At 38.8% G+C, this 18,460-nt stretch overlaps 1 protein-coding gene across 1 annotated transcript in view; it reads right to left on the bottom strand.

The window, feature by feature from the left end:
- VBP1 (VHL binding protein 1) overlaps nt 1-16,676 on the bottom strand; it is a 75,684-nt gene extending 59,008 nt beyond the window's left edge. Inside the window, exons 1-10 of the mRNA XM_014779573.2 lie at nt 16,563-16,676; nt 13,751-13,826; nt 12,691-12,793; nt 12,437-12,530; nt 12,205-12,316; nt 11,193-11,299; nt 10,059-10,100; nt 4,204-4,283; nt 3,274-3,350; nt 31-114 (exon numbers count right to left, since the gene is read on the bottom strand). Of these exons, the coding sequence (XP_014635059.2) occupies nt 31-114; nt 3,274-3,350; nt 4,204-4,283; nt 10,059-10,100; nt 11,193-11,299; nt 12,205-12,316; nt 12,437-12,530; nt 12,691-12,793; nt 13,751-13,826; nt 16,563-16,676 (889 nt within the window). The remainder of the gene's footprint in view (nt 1-30; nt 115-3,273; nt 3,351-4,203; nt 4,284-10,058; nt 10,101-11,192; nt 11,300-12,204; nt 12,317-12,436; nt 12,531-12,690; nt 12,794-13,750; nt 13,827-16,562) is intronic.
- Between the last annotated feature and the right edge of the window lie 1,784 nt (nt 16,677-18,460).

The raw sequence follows: 18,460 nt of genomic DNA, 5'->3' as shown, positions 1-18,460 counted from the left end.
ATAAAATATTAATTTAAAATAGATGCTTACTTCCTACAAGGCTAGCAAGTGAGCCGTCCAGGTTGTCTGCTATAATTGTTTCACCTTGCTGTCTGGCTCCAACAGGTTTGTGGGCTTGTGAAGGGAATGTTGGTTGTGATATATCATGTAGGGAAAATAATCTGAAAATAAGAGACAGAATTAGATACAAACCTAGACTAAATTTATATCAATACAGCAATGACATATATGTATCTTCCCATTACAAACTAACAGGACCTCAAATTATTAGGTTAATGAGTACAAAGTCATGTTAAATTATTCATGAAATAAATTTTAATTGAGCACTTGTTATATGCTAGACACTATACTAGGAGCTAAAGACACAGCAGTGAATAAAAAAGATAAAAATCCCTGCCTTCATGTAGCTACATTCTATTGGAGACAGAAAATAACCAAGGCAAATAATGTATATAATATGTTTGATGGTAACAAGTGCTAAGGAAAAAATATCCGGGACAGGGGCATGACATGTTGGTGGAGGACGGGATATTTAAATTTTAGACAGGAAAGACTCATCACAGGGACTTTTAAGTAAAGACCTGAAGGATTTGAGAGAGTGAACCATGTGGATCCAGCACAGGGAGCAGCATGAGCAAAGGCCCTGAGGAAGGTGTGTGCTTGGTGTATTTGAAGAACAGTGAGGAGGCCAAGGTGTCTAGATTCAGAGTGATCCAAGGAGACAGAAAGGCAATAGTGGGCCTTCTAAAGAATTGTAAGGACTTTGGCTTTTACTCTGAGGCCACCATCTCAGGCCAACTTCCCTGAGATGGGGAAGCCACTGAAGGGATTTGAACAGAGAGACATGATCTATCTGACTTGTGTTTTAACGAGATCACTCTGACTGTTATGTAAAGAATGGACTGCAGGGGGCAAGGGCAGAAGCAGGGAGGTGGTCAGAAAGATCTTGTAATAGTCCAGGTAAGAGAGATGGGTGGTTAGCACTGGAGGTAGTGAGAAGTGGTCAACGTTTGGATATGTTTTGAAGGTAAAGTCAACAGATTTTCTGATGGATTAGATGTGGGGTATGACAGAAAGAAAGGAGTCAAGGATGACTCCAAGGCTTCTGGGCTGAGCAACTAGAAGAAATGAGTTGCTATCTGCCATTAACTGAGATGAGGAAAACCATGGAAAAAGCAGGTTTGGGGTGGAGTATCAGGAGCTTAGTTTTGGAACCCTATTAGATATTCAAGTGAAACCACTGAATAGACACTTGGATATACAATTCTGGAGTTCAGGAGGAATGGCTGTACCTGGAGACGCTAATTTGGGAGTCCTTATCATGTAAATGGTATTTAAGGCAATGAGCCTGGATGAGCTCATCTAGGAAACAGTAAGTATAGATAAAGAAATGAGGAGGAACCAGTGAAAAAAGTCTAAAAAGGAGCCAAGATTTAGATAAGAATAAAACCAAGAGGCAAACTGAAGTAAGTGTATGAACATGGAGGTCACTGGTGATTTTGACAAAATGATTCTATGCTAGACCATGAAGCAAGTATCAACAAATTCCAAAGGAGTGAAATTATATAGAGAAGGCTCTCTGACATAGTGCAAGTAAGCTAGAATTCAATAACAGAAAAGATAATTAGAGGATCCCCACACGCATGAAATTAAAAAATGCACTTCTAAGTAACACACAGGCCAGGCCCTGTTCTAAGCACTCTACATGTATTGACTCATTTATCCTGGCAGCAACCTTATGAGGATAAGAAAGCTGAGGCACAGAGAGGTTAAGTGATCTGCCCAAAGCCACACAGTTCATGAAGGGTGAAGTGAAATTTGAACCCAAGCACCCTGGTTCCATGGCCAGTATTTTTAAATCACAACAATTTGAGAGAAAAAGTGGTTTTGATCTGTTGGTAATCAGGCCCATGGGCCTTTAAAACAGCGTGGTAGTAGTTCCCCTCCTCCCTCTACTCTCCTTGGGATTCACATTCACATCAGACTGAATCCACAGCTTGTCAACAACCAGGTTTAACGTATTTTGTCACACCTGTTGTAAGCACTAATGATTCCCAAACCATAGGCACTCAGAAAAGTAGTGATTCTTTTAGAAACGAAGCAAGTGTACAGTTTTTGCTATACATATGGTTTTACTCAAAGGACTTTTGTTCATCATAGTTTTGGTCAAACTCACCCATTGAAAATGCAGAAAGTGTGTCCATTTGAGAATATATGTATAAAAGAAAAATAAAAACATTTAAAATAGATACAGTTTAAGTCTTCAAGTTAAATTAACAACAAACTTTAATTCAAATACATATAAACCCCATGAAAATATAGCTCATTACTACCTGGATTTGTGTCTAGAGTAGAGAATCAAGTAACATTGTTGAAACACAATTACCCATTAAAAAACAGAATATGGCTGATTATGAGTAGTCATGTGCCAATAAATGTATAACAACCAGCTCTCCACAAAAAACAAAAGGCCTATTTTGTAGTATCTGCCCATTTCTGCAGTGCAAATACTTCCATCATGGCCAATTTCAAGTTACCACTGTGACATAAACCAGCTTGCAAAATTCCAGAAAATGCAGCAATTAGCTCTTGTGAGCTGTTATGAGCCAGATCTAGCACGTGATTGAAACATGAGGCACATCACCCGTAAGACACGACAAAGGAGTTCCACGTTGGGCATTACAAGGTATCACACTGGATGCATGTAAGTATGTGTTTCTTTGTAAAATTGATCTTTAATTAGTAATTATTTGCATGTACAAAATTCAAAAGTTACAAAACGGTATACAGTGAAGACTCTCCTACCCATCCTTTTCCATGAACAACCAAGTTCTTCCTGGAGGCAGCACGTTTTATTCATTTCTTGTATATCCTTCCAGAAGTATTCTTTAAGAAATTACATAAACATATGTATTCTTTTTTTTTCTGTTTTTAAAAACAAAGATGGTAGCATACCATACTTTGTTTCATACCTTGTTCATTTTCCATTTAACAATACATCTGGGAGACCATTCCACTTCAGTACATAAAAACAAGCCCCTTATTGATAGTCATTTTGCGATTACAATGTTGCAATGGATAGCCTTGTTCAAACATCATTTCACAACTGTGAATATAAATGTTGAATAAATTCCTAGAAATGAAATTGCTAGGTCAAAGACTGCTTCAGGAAGAGGCAGCAGATGTAGCAGGTGGTTAAGCAGTAGAAGAATGAAAAATTCTAATTCTGTCCTCGATTATTACTGACATAATCTTATAATAGAGTTCTATTACCTGCAAACCAAGGTCTGCTTGCTGAAGCTTTCACAACTGGACTGTTTGGGATGGAGGGAATCAATGCATGCTGGAGACTTAAGAGATCACAAGAAAGATGAGGCACACTGGAGAATAAACAGATTGAAATATATCCTACCCAGCTGAGCCTACATTTCTTTAATTCATTCATCTATGAATCCATCCATCCAACTATATACTATCTGTGATAAAGATATAATTAAGAAATACTCAACAGACTTGTTGTCTAATAGAGGGTGATACTATAAATCAATTAACAATCAATATAACCTAAAAAAGTGGAATGAATGAATAATGCATGACCCTTCTAGAAATTTTGGACAATACTGAAAAGTATGAAAAAGAAAATTGAAATCAACCATAATTTTTCCACTCAGAAATAGCTAATGTGAACATTTTGAAGTGATATACCTCAAAATTTGTATTATTCAATTTGTCTGTATATGCATATATAGAGGAGTGCATGTATGTGTATATATCTGTGTGTATACCCACAGACACATATATGTCTTGAATGTTACTATGCACACTATTTTGTTGATGAACAGTTTGCATACCATTAAATAATCATCTGTAACAGTTATTCTCACTAGAGGAGCCCCTAAGGGAAGAAATCAAATTCTTCAAAAGCGGGGGTTATTCGAATCCCAACCTCTGACTTTGAGAATCACTCACTGTAATAAAAGACATTCCTTTGCGAAGCATATCACCCTGGTGAAGGGTATGGAATCCCACAAAAAAAAAAAAAGACTGAAAAATGCTATTCCATATTATCATTAAAAATCACTGCATAGCATTGCATCATATTCAAAGCCCATAAATTATTTAGTCACTCTTATGTTGTTGAAATGAGGGAAATTATTTAGAGGGAAACAAAATTAACCTATATGAAGACATTGATTAAGTTACCTATGAGGAGGTAAAATGTCATTTTTCTCTTCCAAAGAAGCTAAATGCTGTTTTAGCGCTTCAAGTAAGCTGTGGGGTGCCTAAAAAATAAAGTTATTATGAAAGAGTTATTTTCTGATATTCTTAGTAAATTCATACTCTCCTACATCATATAAAGGTTTTAAACAAAAATTAAGATGCCTGTATAGCAAATGCTTTAAACCTAAATAATGGCTATGAGTAAATTCATTATTAAAAGTAGCATCTTGGTATCAAATCAGATTTTCAAACTATGCTTTTATGTACACTTTTTTAAAACAACAACAAAAAAAGCCTCTTAGAATGATCAAAGGACTGCTAAAATATCTACTCCCTTTGGAGAAGATAATGGACTTGAAATCATTCATTATTTGTGGTTCCTTTGTGAGTCACCAGACCACTAAATAAATTTAAGTAAAACACATTAAGCCTAGTGGAGAAGAGAGAGAGGGGAGAGAAGGAAACAGGGAGAAAAAAAGAAAAAAAGGGACAGAGAATTTCCCTCATTAGCAAATTCAATCATGGTTTCTGGTCTCTGCTAAAACGTCACCTCCTCAATGGGGATTTCCTCGACTACTCTATATAAAATAGTATCTACCAATAGTCTCTTTACCTTCACTATGTTTTATTTTTCTTTGCAGTATTTATCTTCACTGAAATTATAGGTTACTTTCTCTGTATGTTTATTCTCTGTCTCCATGAAGACAGGTGTTCTGTCAGTTTTGTTCACTAAGGAATCTTAAATGCTTGGCACATGGTAAGTGCTTAATATTTCCTGAATGAATGTGGATGCATCTTTTCATTCTCCATTCCCATTAAAAATGGAAAAAGTGGGCTTCTTACATAAGGTCGATTCCTCACCAGGGTTCTATATATCCCACCATCTCTCTCCTGATGCAATGAATCACTCTTCAATAAAAGTTTATTGACAAACTACTATACATCAGGCACTATGGATACAGCCACGAGCAAAAACAACCTGGTCCCAGGCTTCATGACCTGGGAAGTTCCAGTCTACAGAGCTAGGGGAACCGTGATATCAAATAATCACATGAATAAACATAACATCAAAGTTGTGAAAAGTACTATGGCAGAGAGGTACATGACACTCAGATAGTGTTCAAGTCAGGGAATCTGACCAAGTCAGGAGGGTCAGAGAAGCAAGTAGCAGTTGAGGTGAGATCTGAAGGATATCCAGGAGATAAGTAGGATGGTAGGAGATGAATGAGCATTGTAAGCAGGAGAATAGCATGTACAAGGCACAGACCAAGAATAAAGATGAACTACATTGCTAGAGCAGAGAGAGCAAAGGGGAGTGTGGGGGAGATGATGCCGGAGAGTAGGTAGGGATTTGATGATGCAGGACTTTAAGTTAAAGGCAATGTTGGCAAGTACGGACTTTATCTTAAGAATACTGGGTGACCATTGGAGGACTTTTAAGTGAGGGGTGAAATTATCACATCTGTATTTTGCAAGTTATCAGATCAGCATTCTGGTTGCATTGTGTAAAACAAACAGCAGGGGGCAGAGTATATACTTGGCAGACTGGTTGGAAAAAGAGATAAAGGAAGATTAAGCTAGGATGATGGTGTAGTGGCAGAGATAGTCATAGATGGCTGCTGAACTGGTAGTGGGGAGACCAGGAAGTCCAGGGCCCAGGGTGAACTACGAACGTTCAAACATACAAGATGGGCAAGAAGGAGTGGAGGGACTCCCAAACATGATCAGGGGACTGCCAGTGTCCCCAGGGCAAATATACATGTTTGGCAAAGGGACAGAGTATTTCTGGTTCTTTCATTCAGTCATTCTCTAAATACATAACAAAATAACAAAAAATAAATAAAATTTTAAAATAACAAACATTGTCATTACTTGAACAATGTTGGCTGGAAACATTCTTTTTCATCTGACTTGCTTTCAGACAATTCACTGAGAGCTATAAATTTGTGGAAACCCTGCCACCCAAGGTTAGCAAACATGATTAGCGGAACACTGCTTAGAACTACTGAAAACTTAAAATGCACCAAGGTGCTTTATAATGAAAGGGTAGATGTGAGGCCGTAAGATCTCTTTTGTGAGGCACACCGTTACCCTCCACCCACAAAAACCACGGAAACGCTGTGGTGAAGGTGGGAAAATGCATCCAGGTGCACATCAGGGTGGAACCATCTGGTAGATCCCCAAGTTTGTGTCCCTGGAGCTGTGATGAGGGGTGTGGCCCAGAGATATCTGTTTGAACTATTCTAGTGAAAAATGAAAATGCATCGGGTTGCAGACAGAGCAGACCCTGCTACGTGAGTTTCCTAGAGTTGGGCACCCAACATGAACTGCACGGAATGGTCAAAAGGAGAGGGACAGACACAGACAGACACACCAGACAGCCGCTCACAGAAGGAGGCTCTGTGAGGCCCAGACGATGTCAAAAGCAAGGCAGAAAGGATTAGCCGAGGAAAGGAGGGAGATTTCTACTTAAGAAAACAGAAGGGTTTTGGTGAGCCAGCACCTAAGAGTCCAGCATCCATTCACATAAAGTGAAGACTGCTGGAAGCACAAGGAGAAACTGGCCAACCTACAGGCACAGAGGAAGACTTAACACCCTTCGAGAGATCTAGCAGCAGATCAGCTGTAAATGCTCCTTGAAACTGTGCATTGTTTTGAGTAGACCTCTGTCAAGGAGACTGACTGAGTGGGGCAAGAAGAGGCTGACTTAATTCTTGCCTCCTTCACCTCCTCCCCCAACCACCCCCCATGGAGCCCTGCACTTCACTCCATTCCAGGGTTTCCAAGACACCCGAGAAAGTACGTGGCAGGAGCAGCTCTGCCAACCCAAGGCCATGACAAATGACTTTCTGTACTGGCTGGAGGCCAGGGGCCAGTGTACTGATAAGAAAGCTCTTCCAGTAAAAGGAGTTGATTTACAGAGGAAGGAAGAGGGATCTGCATGAAAGTTTACCAACAAAGACCCTCACGTGCCTTCCACAGCCTCTCCCATAGCCATCTACTTTGTTTTTGATTCAGGAGTCCTGAGTAAGGAGAAGAGAGGGTGGCCCAATGGGAACCGTGGACCTCCATCCTGCAGCTGCTCCTGTCAGATGTTTCCCTAGAGCTCCGGCCACAGGCGCTGAGCACTGAAGGAAGCAGAAGCCAAGATGCCAAGACCAGGTCAGTTAATGCTCGTCTGTGCCCCCACGATGGCCAAGCTGTGGTTCTCAGCAAAGGACTCCTTGCCACCTCCACCATCTCCCTTGAGGAAGTGACGTCAATGTGGAAAAAAAAATCAGAGGACTACATTTTGATAACCCTGATCAGGGTATTGGGGCCGGCCCCCTGGCTTAGCGGTTAAGTGCGCGCTCTCCGCTACTGGCAGCCCAGGTTTGGATCTGGGCGCGCACCGACACACCGCTTCTCCGGCCATGCTGAGGCCGCGTCCCACATACAGCAACTAGAAGGATGTGCAGCTATGACATACAACTATCTACTGGGGCTTTGGGGAGAAAAAGGGGGAAAAAAAAGAGGAGGAGGATTGGCAATAGATGTTAGCTCAGGGCCGGTCTTCCTTAGCAAAAAAAGAGGAGGATTGGCATGGATGTTAGCTCACGGCTGATCTTCCTCACATACACACACACAAAAAAACAGAAAGCCGTGCATTATTTCACCCCACTCTATGGAGTTCCATGTCTGTCCACAAGTCTCCCTTGTATTTATCTGTACACGAAGGAATGCTTGTGCTGTGTATACTTGAGAGGACACATTTCTTTCCTTTAAAGATTTATGAGAAGACATTAGACAGAAACTCCGTCCTTCTCTGCCACCAAACCTAACAGTTGTTTGCATCTGTGACCATCCTCTCCTCCTTGCCTCCTCTATCCTCTTATTTGAGGCCATTGTTGGATCCACTGTATTCTTGATCCAATATCCTATCTCATTCCCTAGGGGACCTCAATATTACCCCTTTCTCCCCCTATATCTTCACCCTTTCTCTCTTCACAGGCTTCTTCCCATACACAAGACTACCACCTGAGCCAGGCACTGTCTGAGTACTCCACATTCCTCCAATCCCAACCAACGCAGGTCTCCCACACCAGGGTCAAGGTCCTGGTTGGAAACGAGTAAAATCCCTGACTTATGGGATGGGGAGAGCTGGGGGGATGATCATCAAAGTCCTGAAGAACTGTCCTCCTCCTCCCTTGTTGGAGATGATACAGAGACCTCTACCTCACAAGTTACATGCTCCATCAGGATCTATCCCCACTCTTCTCCTGGCCTCTAGACCTCTAACTACTCTTAAGTCACAGCATAGCCTAGCTGGGGACATGCCTCTGAAACACCCTCCACCTGCCCTCTAGGCAAAATAGTAAATAAAAAATAAGATCACCTCCCAGGAGGATGGCAGAAATTAATGCCAATCTTAAAGATAAAAAGGATGCAGGGGTGATGGTCCCCATCACATATCCATGTAATTCACCAGTATGGCCCCCAAAACCAGTCAGGCCCTGGAGAATGACAAACTACAGCATAATCAATCAAGTAGCTACCCAATTACAGCCACGGTTACTATAGTTTCTTTGGTAGAGGTGGGTTACTGTAGTCTCAGGTAGATGGTATGTGGCTATCAGTTTGGTGAATGTTCTGCTTTCCACTGCCATCAAAAGTATGGATCAGAGTTTGTAGGCACATGGAATGGACAATGGTATACATTAACAGTTCTGACCTAGGCTGCGTTAACTCTTTCAACCCTCTGTGATAATATGGTCAGAAGAAGTCTAGACCATCTGGTTACCCCTCAGAAAAATCACATTGATCCAGTTATATCCATGATGTCATGCTAATTGGATCAGATGAGCAGGAAGTGGCCAGTACAGTGGAGACCTTGGAAAGCTACATGCTCTCCAGAGAGTAGGAGATAAACCCTACAAAGATTCAGGAGCCTTCTACATCAGTAAAATTTTTAGGGTTCCAGTGGCCAGGGGTCTACCAGGAAATCCCATCCAAAATAAAAGATAAACTATTGTATCTTGCACTTCCCACCATGAAAAAGGAAGCCTAACACCTGGTAGGCCTCTTTGGGTTTTGTAGACAGCACGTTCCCACACAAGGGAAAACTGCTTTGGCCCATATTCAAGGTAACATAAAAGCCTGCCGCATTAGTTTGGGGCCCACAGCAGGAAAGGACTCTGTAGTAGGTCAAGGCTGGGCCAGCAGTCCTGCTGTTCCAGCCCTATGGTACATCTGGAATGGAGCACTGGCAAATTCAGAGGGCACAGGCAGGCTGCATGAGCTCCTCTACCTCACATCATACCGATGGTCATGTAAGGGGTTCCTGATGATCAGCTTCTGGGGAAGGAAAAAGCCTGAGTTCATTTGATTCCCACAACACTGCTATGAGACAGACAATAGTATTACACCCATTTTGCAGTTGCAGAAATGAGGCACAGAGAATGGGAATGAGTTGCTTGAGATTACACACCTGAAAGGCGGACAAGGCATCCTCAAACCTACATTCATTATTCCAAATACTCTACTGTTTCCACTGATCAGTTCTCTCCACTGAAAAAGCATGGTCTAGTTGTTATACTATGAGTCACCATTTACCACTCAGCAGACAATGGCCTCTTTTATAAGACCAACAGCTCACAGACCTGTTGAGAAGACACAAGTCTATGTATGTATGTATGTATGTATGTATGTGTGTGTGTGTGTGTGTTACTCATGGAGAAATGAAAATACACACGTTAAGTACATGGCAAAGAATGGCCTCTCAGATGATGGCTAATATAATAAACACACAAACCTAAGGAACAAAAAGTCATTTAAACACATAGGAGAGATACACTGACCTGAGTAAGATGTGGAATGTTGTTCTGGTCAATTCCAACTTGCTGAATTCACAAAAACAGGGTAAAAAAGTACACATTACAGCATGGAGTGGCAACAAAGAAAAGCAACTGTGAGCCCAAGAGCATGAGTGCTTTGCTGGGCTGCAACCTATCTGATCAAGAAAAACACATCAGGCTAAAGTATGCCATGGATATTTAAGTACAAATTTATATTTGTCCTAAGGATAAAACCACAAAAGATTGGCCAGATATTGAGTCTTTCCTGTTTTGAGAAGAGCTAAGCTGCATTTTGGATATCACACAAATGTGTTCTAATTTTTCAAGCAGTCAGAAATCAGCTACTATTCATATTGTTGTTCTCCTGTGGCTAATATGCCTTTTTGCTTTCGTTTTCAGAAGTTCAACTATTGCTTGTCTCAGGTGTGGTTCTCTTTTCTTTTCTTTTCTTTTTTTTTTGAGGAAGATTGGCCCTCAGCTAACATCTGTTGCCAATCTTCCTCTTTTTCTTTTTCTCCTCAAAGCTCCAGTACTTAGTTGTATATCGTAGTTGTAGGTCCTTCTAGCTCTTCTATGTGGGACGCCGCCTCAGCATGGCTTGATGAGCAGCGCATAGGTCTGTGCCTGGGGTTCTGAACCTGCCAACCCTGGGCCCCCGAAGCGGAACGTGCAAACATAACCACTATGCCACCGGGCCGGCCGCTAGGTATTTGTATTTGTCCTGCTTGGGTTCCTCTGGGAGTCAGGGCGAATGTGGGGCTCACCTCATGTGTTTCCTTCTCTCATTGATCACAGAACTGTTCTACCTGTTATCCACTGCCTGAAAAGACTTATGTCATATATATTCTGGCCTAGTTTTACAGTTGTTTCTGGTGGGAAAGTAAGCTTGGTATCAGTTATCCTCATGGCTGCAAACAGAAATCCTTGTAAGATTGCTTTTGAGCACAAGTGTGCATTGGATGGTACATCTGAAGTACCTAATTTTAGTTTTTAGTTTTACTGTTTACAAAATAGTTAAAACTACTACCAGTTTCTGTGTGTTTGTGTGGTGGTGATGAGGGGAGGTATAGTTATACTGGATAATAAACTAATACAGAAAACAGCAGAAAAGCCTTGGATAGAAATAGATTTCTATACCTCTGCAACTTTTAGAAACTGTGCCAATCTGGTCGTTCTTCTGAGGAACTTGATGTAAATATCCAAACTTTCCTTGCATTGGTTCTTCCTCATGTCAAAATACTTGTCTATAAATAGAAAAAAAAATTACCATGAAGGAGCCAATATCTTAGCAATTTTCAAGTTTCACTCCGTTCTGAAGATTCTATTTTAAGCTGATTCTGGATATGATTTTAACTTGTTCAAAATAATTACAGTTTTAATCCAGTTATTTTTTGTTTTAACAAGCCACAACACTGCTCAATCTGTATAATCAACAGATTTTTATGGAGTAACCACTGCATGCCAAACACTGGTGCTGGGAATATATATAGAATTTAGTAGCATACACGGATAGTTTAGATAGTTTAGTTTAATTTCTACAACTTCTGGTCTGTAATCTTTTTGATTAACATCAAGTCTGAACCTCTCTGAGGGAAGGGGCTGTGTTTCCTATTCTTTTATAATGCTACAAATGTACTAGGTACTCCTTCAGTATAAGAAAAACCTCAAATTCTCATCAATGAAGTTTGGAGAACTCTTCTTATAAAATAAATCATCCATTAGGGCTAAATGATGACAGAAATTTCCTGAAGTGCCTAAGAAATACATGCCTGTATATAATGAATAACACTTACATATGTTACAGGCCCTATCTTGTTAGGAAAGTCAGAACTGTATTATTTGACTTTGGTGGAGTGGACCTTAATGTCTAATGTATAAATATGGCAACCCATGTTGATTCCCTGGTAAGTTTCCCAGAAATATCAGTTAGCACTTATATAAAAACTGAACAGTTCTGTTGCTAATTACCTAAAAAGTTTTTAACCAAAAAATCAATATAACGTCTCATTATTTAAAAATATATGACCCTGCAAAGATCTTCTGTTTTGAATCTAAAACAAAAACAAGTCTAAATGTAGAGATAAAAGATTTTTACAAATAATTTTTACCAGTTTATTTTTTACAAAGTAATGTGTATTCTTTAGCCTACCTAGCAGATTAAGGATCCCCTCATTATAGGCTGCGAAGAGGCGAAGAGAATCCTTAAAGAGGAGCATGAAAGCGGCATGTATTATACCATTAGTTAGTTCGTCTGAATTTGCCTGAAAATTAAATAAAAGAGTAATCAATTACCACTACAGTTTAAAATAATTCCTTCTCCCACTTACAGTTAAACAATGCCATATACCAATATTTTAGAAAATGATTTATAAAGCTCTTACATTAAAATTAAGAAGAGCATCAAACTGGATTTGAATAACTGGAAGTGTGTTCAGCAGCTCTTTAGTATTCATAGTTCTCATCATACCATTCGTCCTATAAAAGATAACAGAAATGCATAACACCAATAATTAAGAGTTTGAGACGTACTGTGACATCAGCATCTTGAAATAAAGCTGTGTTTTTGACAAACTACATATCAGAGCACATATGTATTTCAGTATTTCTTGCTTACAAACTAATGATATATACTGACCCTCTCTTGGTTTTGGTGATGTCAGATGCGATCAGTCTATACGCGAGCGACTTTTCATTCAAGTACCTGCTATATCGTCTGATGAAGGTCGACATAGTATAGCCTAAAAATGAAACATTTTTATTTTTTCCAATTTAACCAATATTAACCATTTACAATATATGTCAATAAATGCAAAGACTTATCATTCCACATTCACCCATATACCTCAATAATATCTTTTAAGCACAAAAGCTAGAATGGTCTTTATTAATCATCTAGTCCAACATTCCTCAAACTTTCTGTTAAAGATTATTTTTTTATTTCCTCAAAACCTTGCTATCACCTCATGATGTGGTGTTGATAGTGACATTCCTGAACAGAGGAAATAATTGAACTTTATCAGTTTCTTTCACATTTCAACAGAAACTACTGTAAATTCTTAGCATTTTCCTGAAACATCTCATTTCACTGTCACCATCCCTCTCTCACTCTCCCTCCACTCAGCAAATGACCTTATTCCTTACTTCATAGACAAAATGGAGAAAGAAAGGCCATGATGGAAACTCAACTCCTCACTACTCAACCTCCAAATGCACCTTGATTCATTTATTCAATTTATTTATTCATTCAACAATTGCTGACTGCCTACTATGAGCAGTGAACAAAACAGACAAAAATCCATACCCTTGTGGAACTGCCATTCCAATACGGATAGATAGACAAGCAAAAGAAAAGAAAAACACAGAGATGGTTAGTCGGTGAGAAGCAGAAAGAATAAGACTCAGGCAGAGAAGGGGCACAGGGGTATGCCATAACTTTTGGTAGACTGACCAAGGAAGGCCTCACTGAGTAAACACCTGAAGACTTCAATTTCCTCTATCTCTAGCACATATTCTGTTATTCTTAGTAAGCACTCAAATATGTGTTGTATCAATGAATTTAGAAAATATTTACCACTGTAAAATGTACAACACACCACACCCTTCATGATTTAGAACCACTTTTTTGACCAAGCATAGTTTTCAGAACTTTTCCCTCCTTCCCAAATAGAACTACTTCCATCAAAGAATCACCTTACCTTCCATGACACTTTCATCCAGAAAATTGTGTAAAGTAAACAAAGAGTTTCTAGATGCAAGATGTTCGATAAAACGCTGTCAAACAAATGTGCCAAATTCTAAAATTAGGTTCTGTCCACAAAAAGAGTGCATTAATGATTTTGTCATTGTGAATGCATATTTAACATAATTCTATCACACAGCTTCTATCTATTTCAGGAACATTGATTAAGGTGAGCACAAGCATATCCTGGGCTACCCAATAGAAGGATCTGCAGTGTTGTCAGCTCTCCTCTATATATATGACCCCCAAATAAACAAGGGGGTAGACATTAAAGCTCATGTGAATACACACTCTTTTACCCCAAGACTTTCTATGGAGCCATTCCCCAGTTTTTGATTTTGAGAGGTTTTAATTAATTACAGTCGTCCCTCAGTATCCATGGGGGATTGGTGCCAGAACACACCCCCCACCCTGTGGATACCAAAATCCACAGCTGCTCAAGTCCCTTATATAAAATAGCGTAGTGTATGCATATATCCTATGCACATCCTCTCGTATACTTTAAATCATCTCTAGATTAGTTATAATGCCTAATACAATGTAAATGCTATGTAAATAGCTATTATACTGTATTGTTTAGGGAATAATGACAAGAAAAAAAGTCTTTACATGTTCAGCACAACTATCGTAGGCCTTTTGATCCGCAATTGATTGAATCCACGGATGCAAAATGAACGAAGGGCCAACTGTATTTCAATAATTAATATTAACTTATTTAATAATTTAATTTACAGAAAAATAAAAAGAAGAATTAGATACATCTCTGTACCCCACTACCCAGAAATGACAACTGCTAACTTTTTGACATATCTGATTCAAGATTATTTTAAACATAAAAGGAATAAAATATTACAAATAAAGTTAAAAGTACGCTTTGCCCCATCCCTAAGTTCCATTTCCTTCTCCTACCTGGAAGTAACCGGTATCATAATTTTAACGTGCTATCTTTACATTTTATTTTCTTTATAGTTTCATATATATTTGTTCCATGGACAAATATTAAGTGTGTATTTTTTAATTTACATAAATGATATTGTACTCTAAATGTCATTCTGCCACTTTCTTCCTCTATTAGCATTGTTTTTGAGATCTACCTGTTGGTACACATCCCATCTAATGTTATATAGTATTTTGTTGTATAAACACACCTTGTTTTACTTATCTGTTCCCTACTGCTGGAAATTTAGGTGATTTCTACTTTTTAATTATTATAAATATGCTATGAGAAGTAGATTTGCTGGGTCACTGGGCTGGTGATTTTCAATTTTACTAAACATGTCTCAATGCTCTCCTCTCCACAGTGATAAACTGCAGCAACTAATATTTACATGTCATCCACAGGGTACGCGAGTTTCCATTTCCTCAAGGTCTTCCCAACTCTTGATACTGTCATGCATTTTAAAACAGTTTTATTTATTTATTTATTTATTGTGAGGAAGATCAGCCCCTAGCTAACATCCATGCTAATCCTCCTCTTTTTGCTGAGGAAGACCGGCTCTGAGCTAACATCTAATGCCAATGTTCCTCCCTTTTTTTTTCTCCCAAAGCCCCAGCAGATAGCTGCATGTCATAGTTGCACATCCTTCAAGTTGCTGCACGTGGGATGTGGCCCCAGCATGGCCGGAGAGGCGACGCGTCGGTGCGCGCCCGAGATCCGAACCCGGGCCGCCAGCAGCGGAGCGCACACACTCAACCGCTAAGCCACGGGGCCAGCCCCTGTCATGCATTTTAAATCTTGCTTATCTGAGCATGTTCTCAGATAGTTATCAGCCATCTTGATTTCCTCTTCTATGAACTCTCTGTTCATTTCTTTTGGTCATTATTCCATTGGACTGCCTTTTTCTTACTGATAATGTACTCTGAATATTAATCTTTTGTCTGCAATATATTTGTTGCATATATCTTATTCCAACTTTATGATGTCTTCCCTAAGCGAATGTCATAATCATATTCTCCTACATTTTCTTCAATTTTAAAATTTAGTTATTTGCATTTATATATATTTCATTCATGTGGAATTTATTTTTGTATATGGGGTAAGACAATGATCTCACTCTATTTTTTTCCTAGGGATGTTATTTGTACCAAAAGGCTTTATTTTAAATTCCATACTTTCCCCCACATCTTTAGTGCCACCACGCTCTCATAAGCGCAGTTCTACTTCCAAGCTCTCTATCATGTTCCATTTATATATACGTTATATTTTTACCAATAACATAATGTGTAATTATTGTTGCTTTATAATAAGTTTCAAAATCCAGTCAATTTCTAAATTTTAATTTTTTAATGCAAAGGTCACTGAGACAAAATGTTAATTTAAAGTAGAAAATAATAAGTAATTTAATGTTACAGAACATTTCAGTTGTTGTGTAAAATACAAAGAGTGTTTGGATGTGGGGAGAGGTGGAATACATTCAGGTATGCAGTTTCCCTTGGTAAAGTAAAGCAGTTACGCATCAACACATTTTTGAGAGTTTTCTTTTTTTTTTTTGGTCTAAATCATCTAAATAATTGAGAGAAATATCCACTCTATTATTCACTTTATTATCCAGTGGCTAGAATAGTATACCTCAAATACCGATTGCAAAGATATAGTCATAAGTAAAAATGGAAAAACAGTTTTTAATACCCACTGCTATTCACTTTCCCCAATTGTCACTAATGAAAGTAAAAGGTAGGAAGCCCTTGACAAACCAAGAACATATTGCAATTGTACTGACAGTGCTTTGGACTAAAAGGAAGGCAATTTGAACACAGCCCATGCTCACCTCATTTCCATGTACCATAAGGTGATGCACAGTAACCAGGGCTTTGAAAACCACCACCCAGCTGCTGCTCCCAGTTCTCTCAGAAAGAATATCAGCCAGATGTTCAACACTCATATTCGTTTCATTAATGTACTGTATTAGATCTAAATTAGAGAGAATGACAAGAATTAAAATATGGACTGAGAAATAATTTTCAAACCCAAAATTGGTAACTTTAACTTAAATACAGATGCAATCAAATCTCAAAGAAATGACAAAGGGAATAATCCAAAATATTTTCTTCATTACAAATATTACAATTTGTACTGATATATGTTACATGATATTAAATGCCTGTCTATTCGATTGTTCTGTATACTTGATGATCATAGGGACTGTGTCCATTTTGGTCACCACTGTCTCCCCAAGACCCGGCACAGTAGTTAGCACATAACAGGTTATGGTAAATACTTGTTAAATGAATGAATAGGACTCAAGAAGGTAAGTAATATACCCAAGGTCATACAGGTAGTTAAGCAGCAGGGCTGGGATTTGAATTCAGATTTGTTTGACCCTGGAGACCCAGATATTAACCATTACGTCACACAAGACAAGCGTCATTCCATGAAGGTTTAGTCAGGAGCTGTAGCATCACCTCATGTCTGACCCTTTTGTTTGCATCCTTTAATCCCTCATTGCTTTTTCTTGAGTCCACTTCCCCATAGCCTTGTACCCGGTTTATTGCAACAGCTTCCCAATTTCCTACCTCAGGGTTATAACCATTCATCAATTTACTTCATACAGCCCCTCAAAAGCTAAGTTTCATTTCATTTTCCCATTCAAAAACATGCAATGATTCTCTACTGTTTATCAGTTCAAAATCCTCTTTGCTTTCAAAACTATTTATAAACTATTGTCATAAAACAACTACATCTCTAGCATTTATTCATTAATCAGCATCTTCATATACATAGCCCTAGGATAGGTACTGCAGAGGGTGCTTAACAAATATGCTAGTGGACTGGAGCTATAGGCTGACTCTAACTGTAGACCCAGATTCATTTATTCAACAAGTGTATATACTCAGTGTCAATACCTAATATATGCCAGTTGCTGTGCCATGTTTAAGGTTATGAAGAGTGCGATGTTCTCATATTTTTTTTATCTCTAAGTCTGCTTCATTTCTCTTTCTGCCAAGTTTCCTCTGCAAGTTTTTTTGTTTCTGCTTTCCCATGACTTCAGCCTTTGGACTGAACCTTTGGGCTATCATGGTACTGACTCAAGTGCTCCTCTTCTGTTCCATGCATCTTTCACATACATAACTACTGGTCATCCTTTAGGTCTTGAGAAACCAATTCTAGACATATTACATAACCATCCAGGGCTGGATAATGTACATTGCCGCAGAATCTAGTATGCGGCATGCCCAGAATAATGTTTAGCGAACTTGTAAAATATATATATATATATATTTAAATATAAAAAACATATATATATATTTTATATATATATATATAAAGGAAATTAATCTGTTTAACTTAGGGAACTGTTAATTACTGTAATAACACGCACATTATCATGATGATAAGAGAAAACTTCAGAAGGCAAATACATATTGTCAATGGGTAGTTTTTAAGCAAAATACCAAAATAAAGAGGTGATCAAAAGAGTGAGTCAGCTACGAAGGGTTCAAAAGCAGTAGGATTTATGTATATTGCCAATAGCACATATTGTTTATGAAGTCACTGCTCAGTATGAACTCAAACACCAGGGAGTGGGGCTAGGCTGGGAGTCTATTCTGTCTGAGCAACAGACAACTTTAAGAATCAAAATTCTCTCCTGTGGAAACACATAGGAGCACAAAAAATGTTGCCATGGACACTGTAAAGCCTATTCATGGACCTTAGGTTAGGACTATC

The sequence above is a fragment of the Ceratotherium simum genome, chromosome X, assembly GCF_057802395.1.
Source record: "Ceratotherium simum simum isolate JZ-2026a chromosome X, ASM5780239v1, whole genome shotgun sequence".
NCBI classification, from domain to species: domain Eukaryota; kingdom Metazoa; phylum Chordata; class Mammalia; order Perissodactyla; family Rhinocerotidae; genus Ceratotherium; species Ceratotherium simum.
This window is presented reverse-complemented; position numbering and strand designations above follow the sequence as displayed.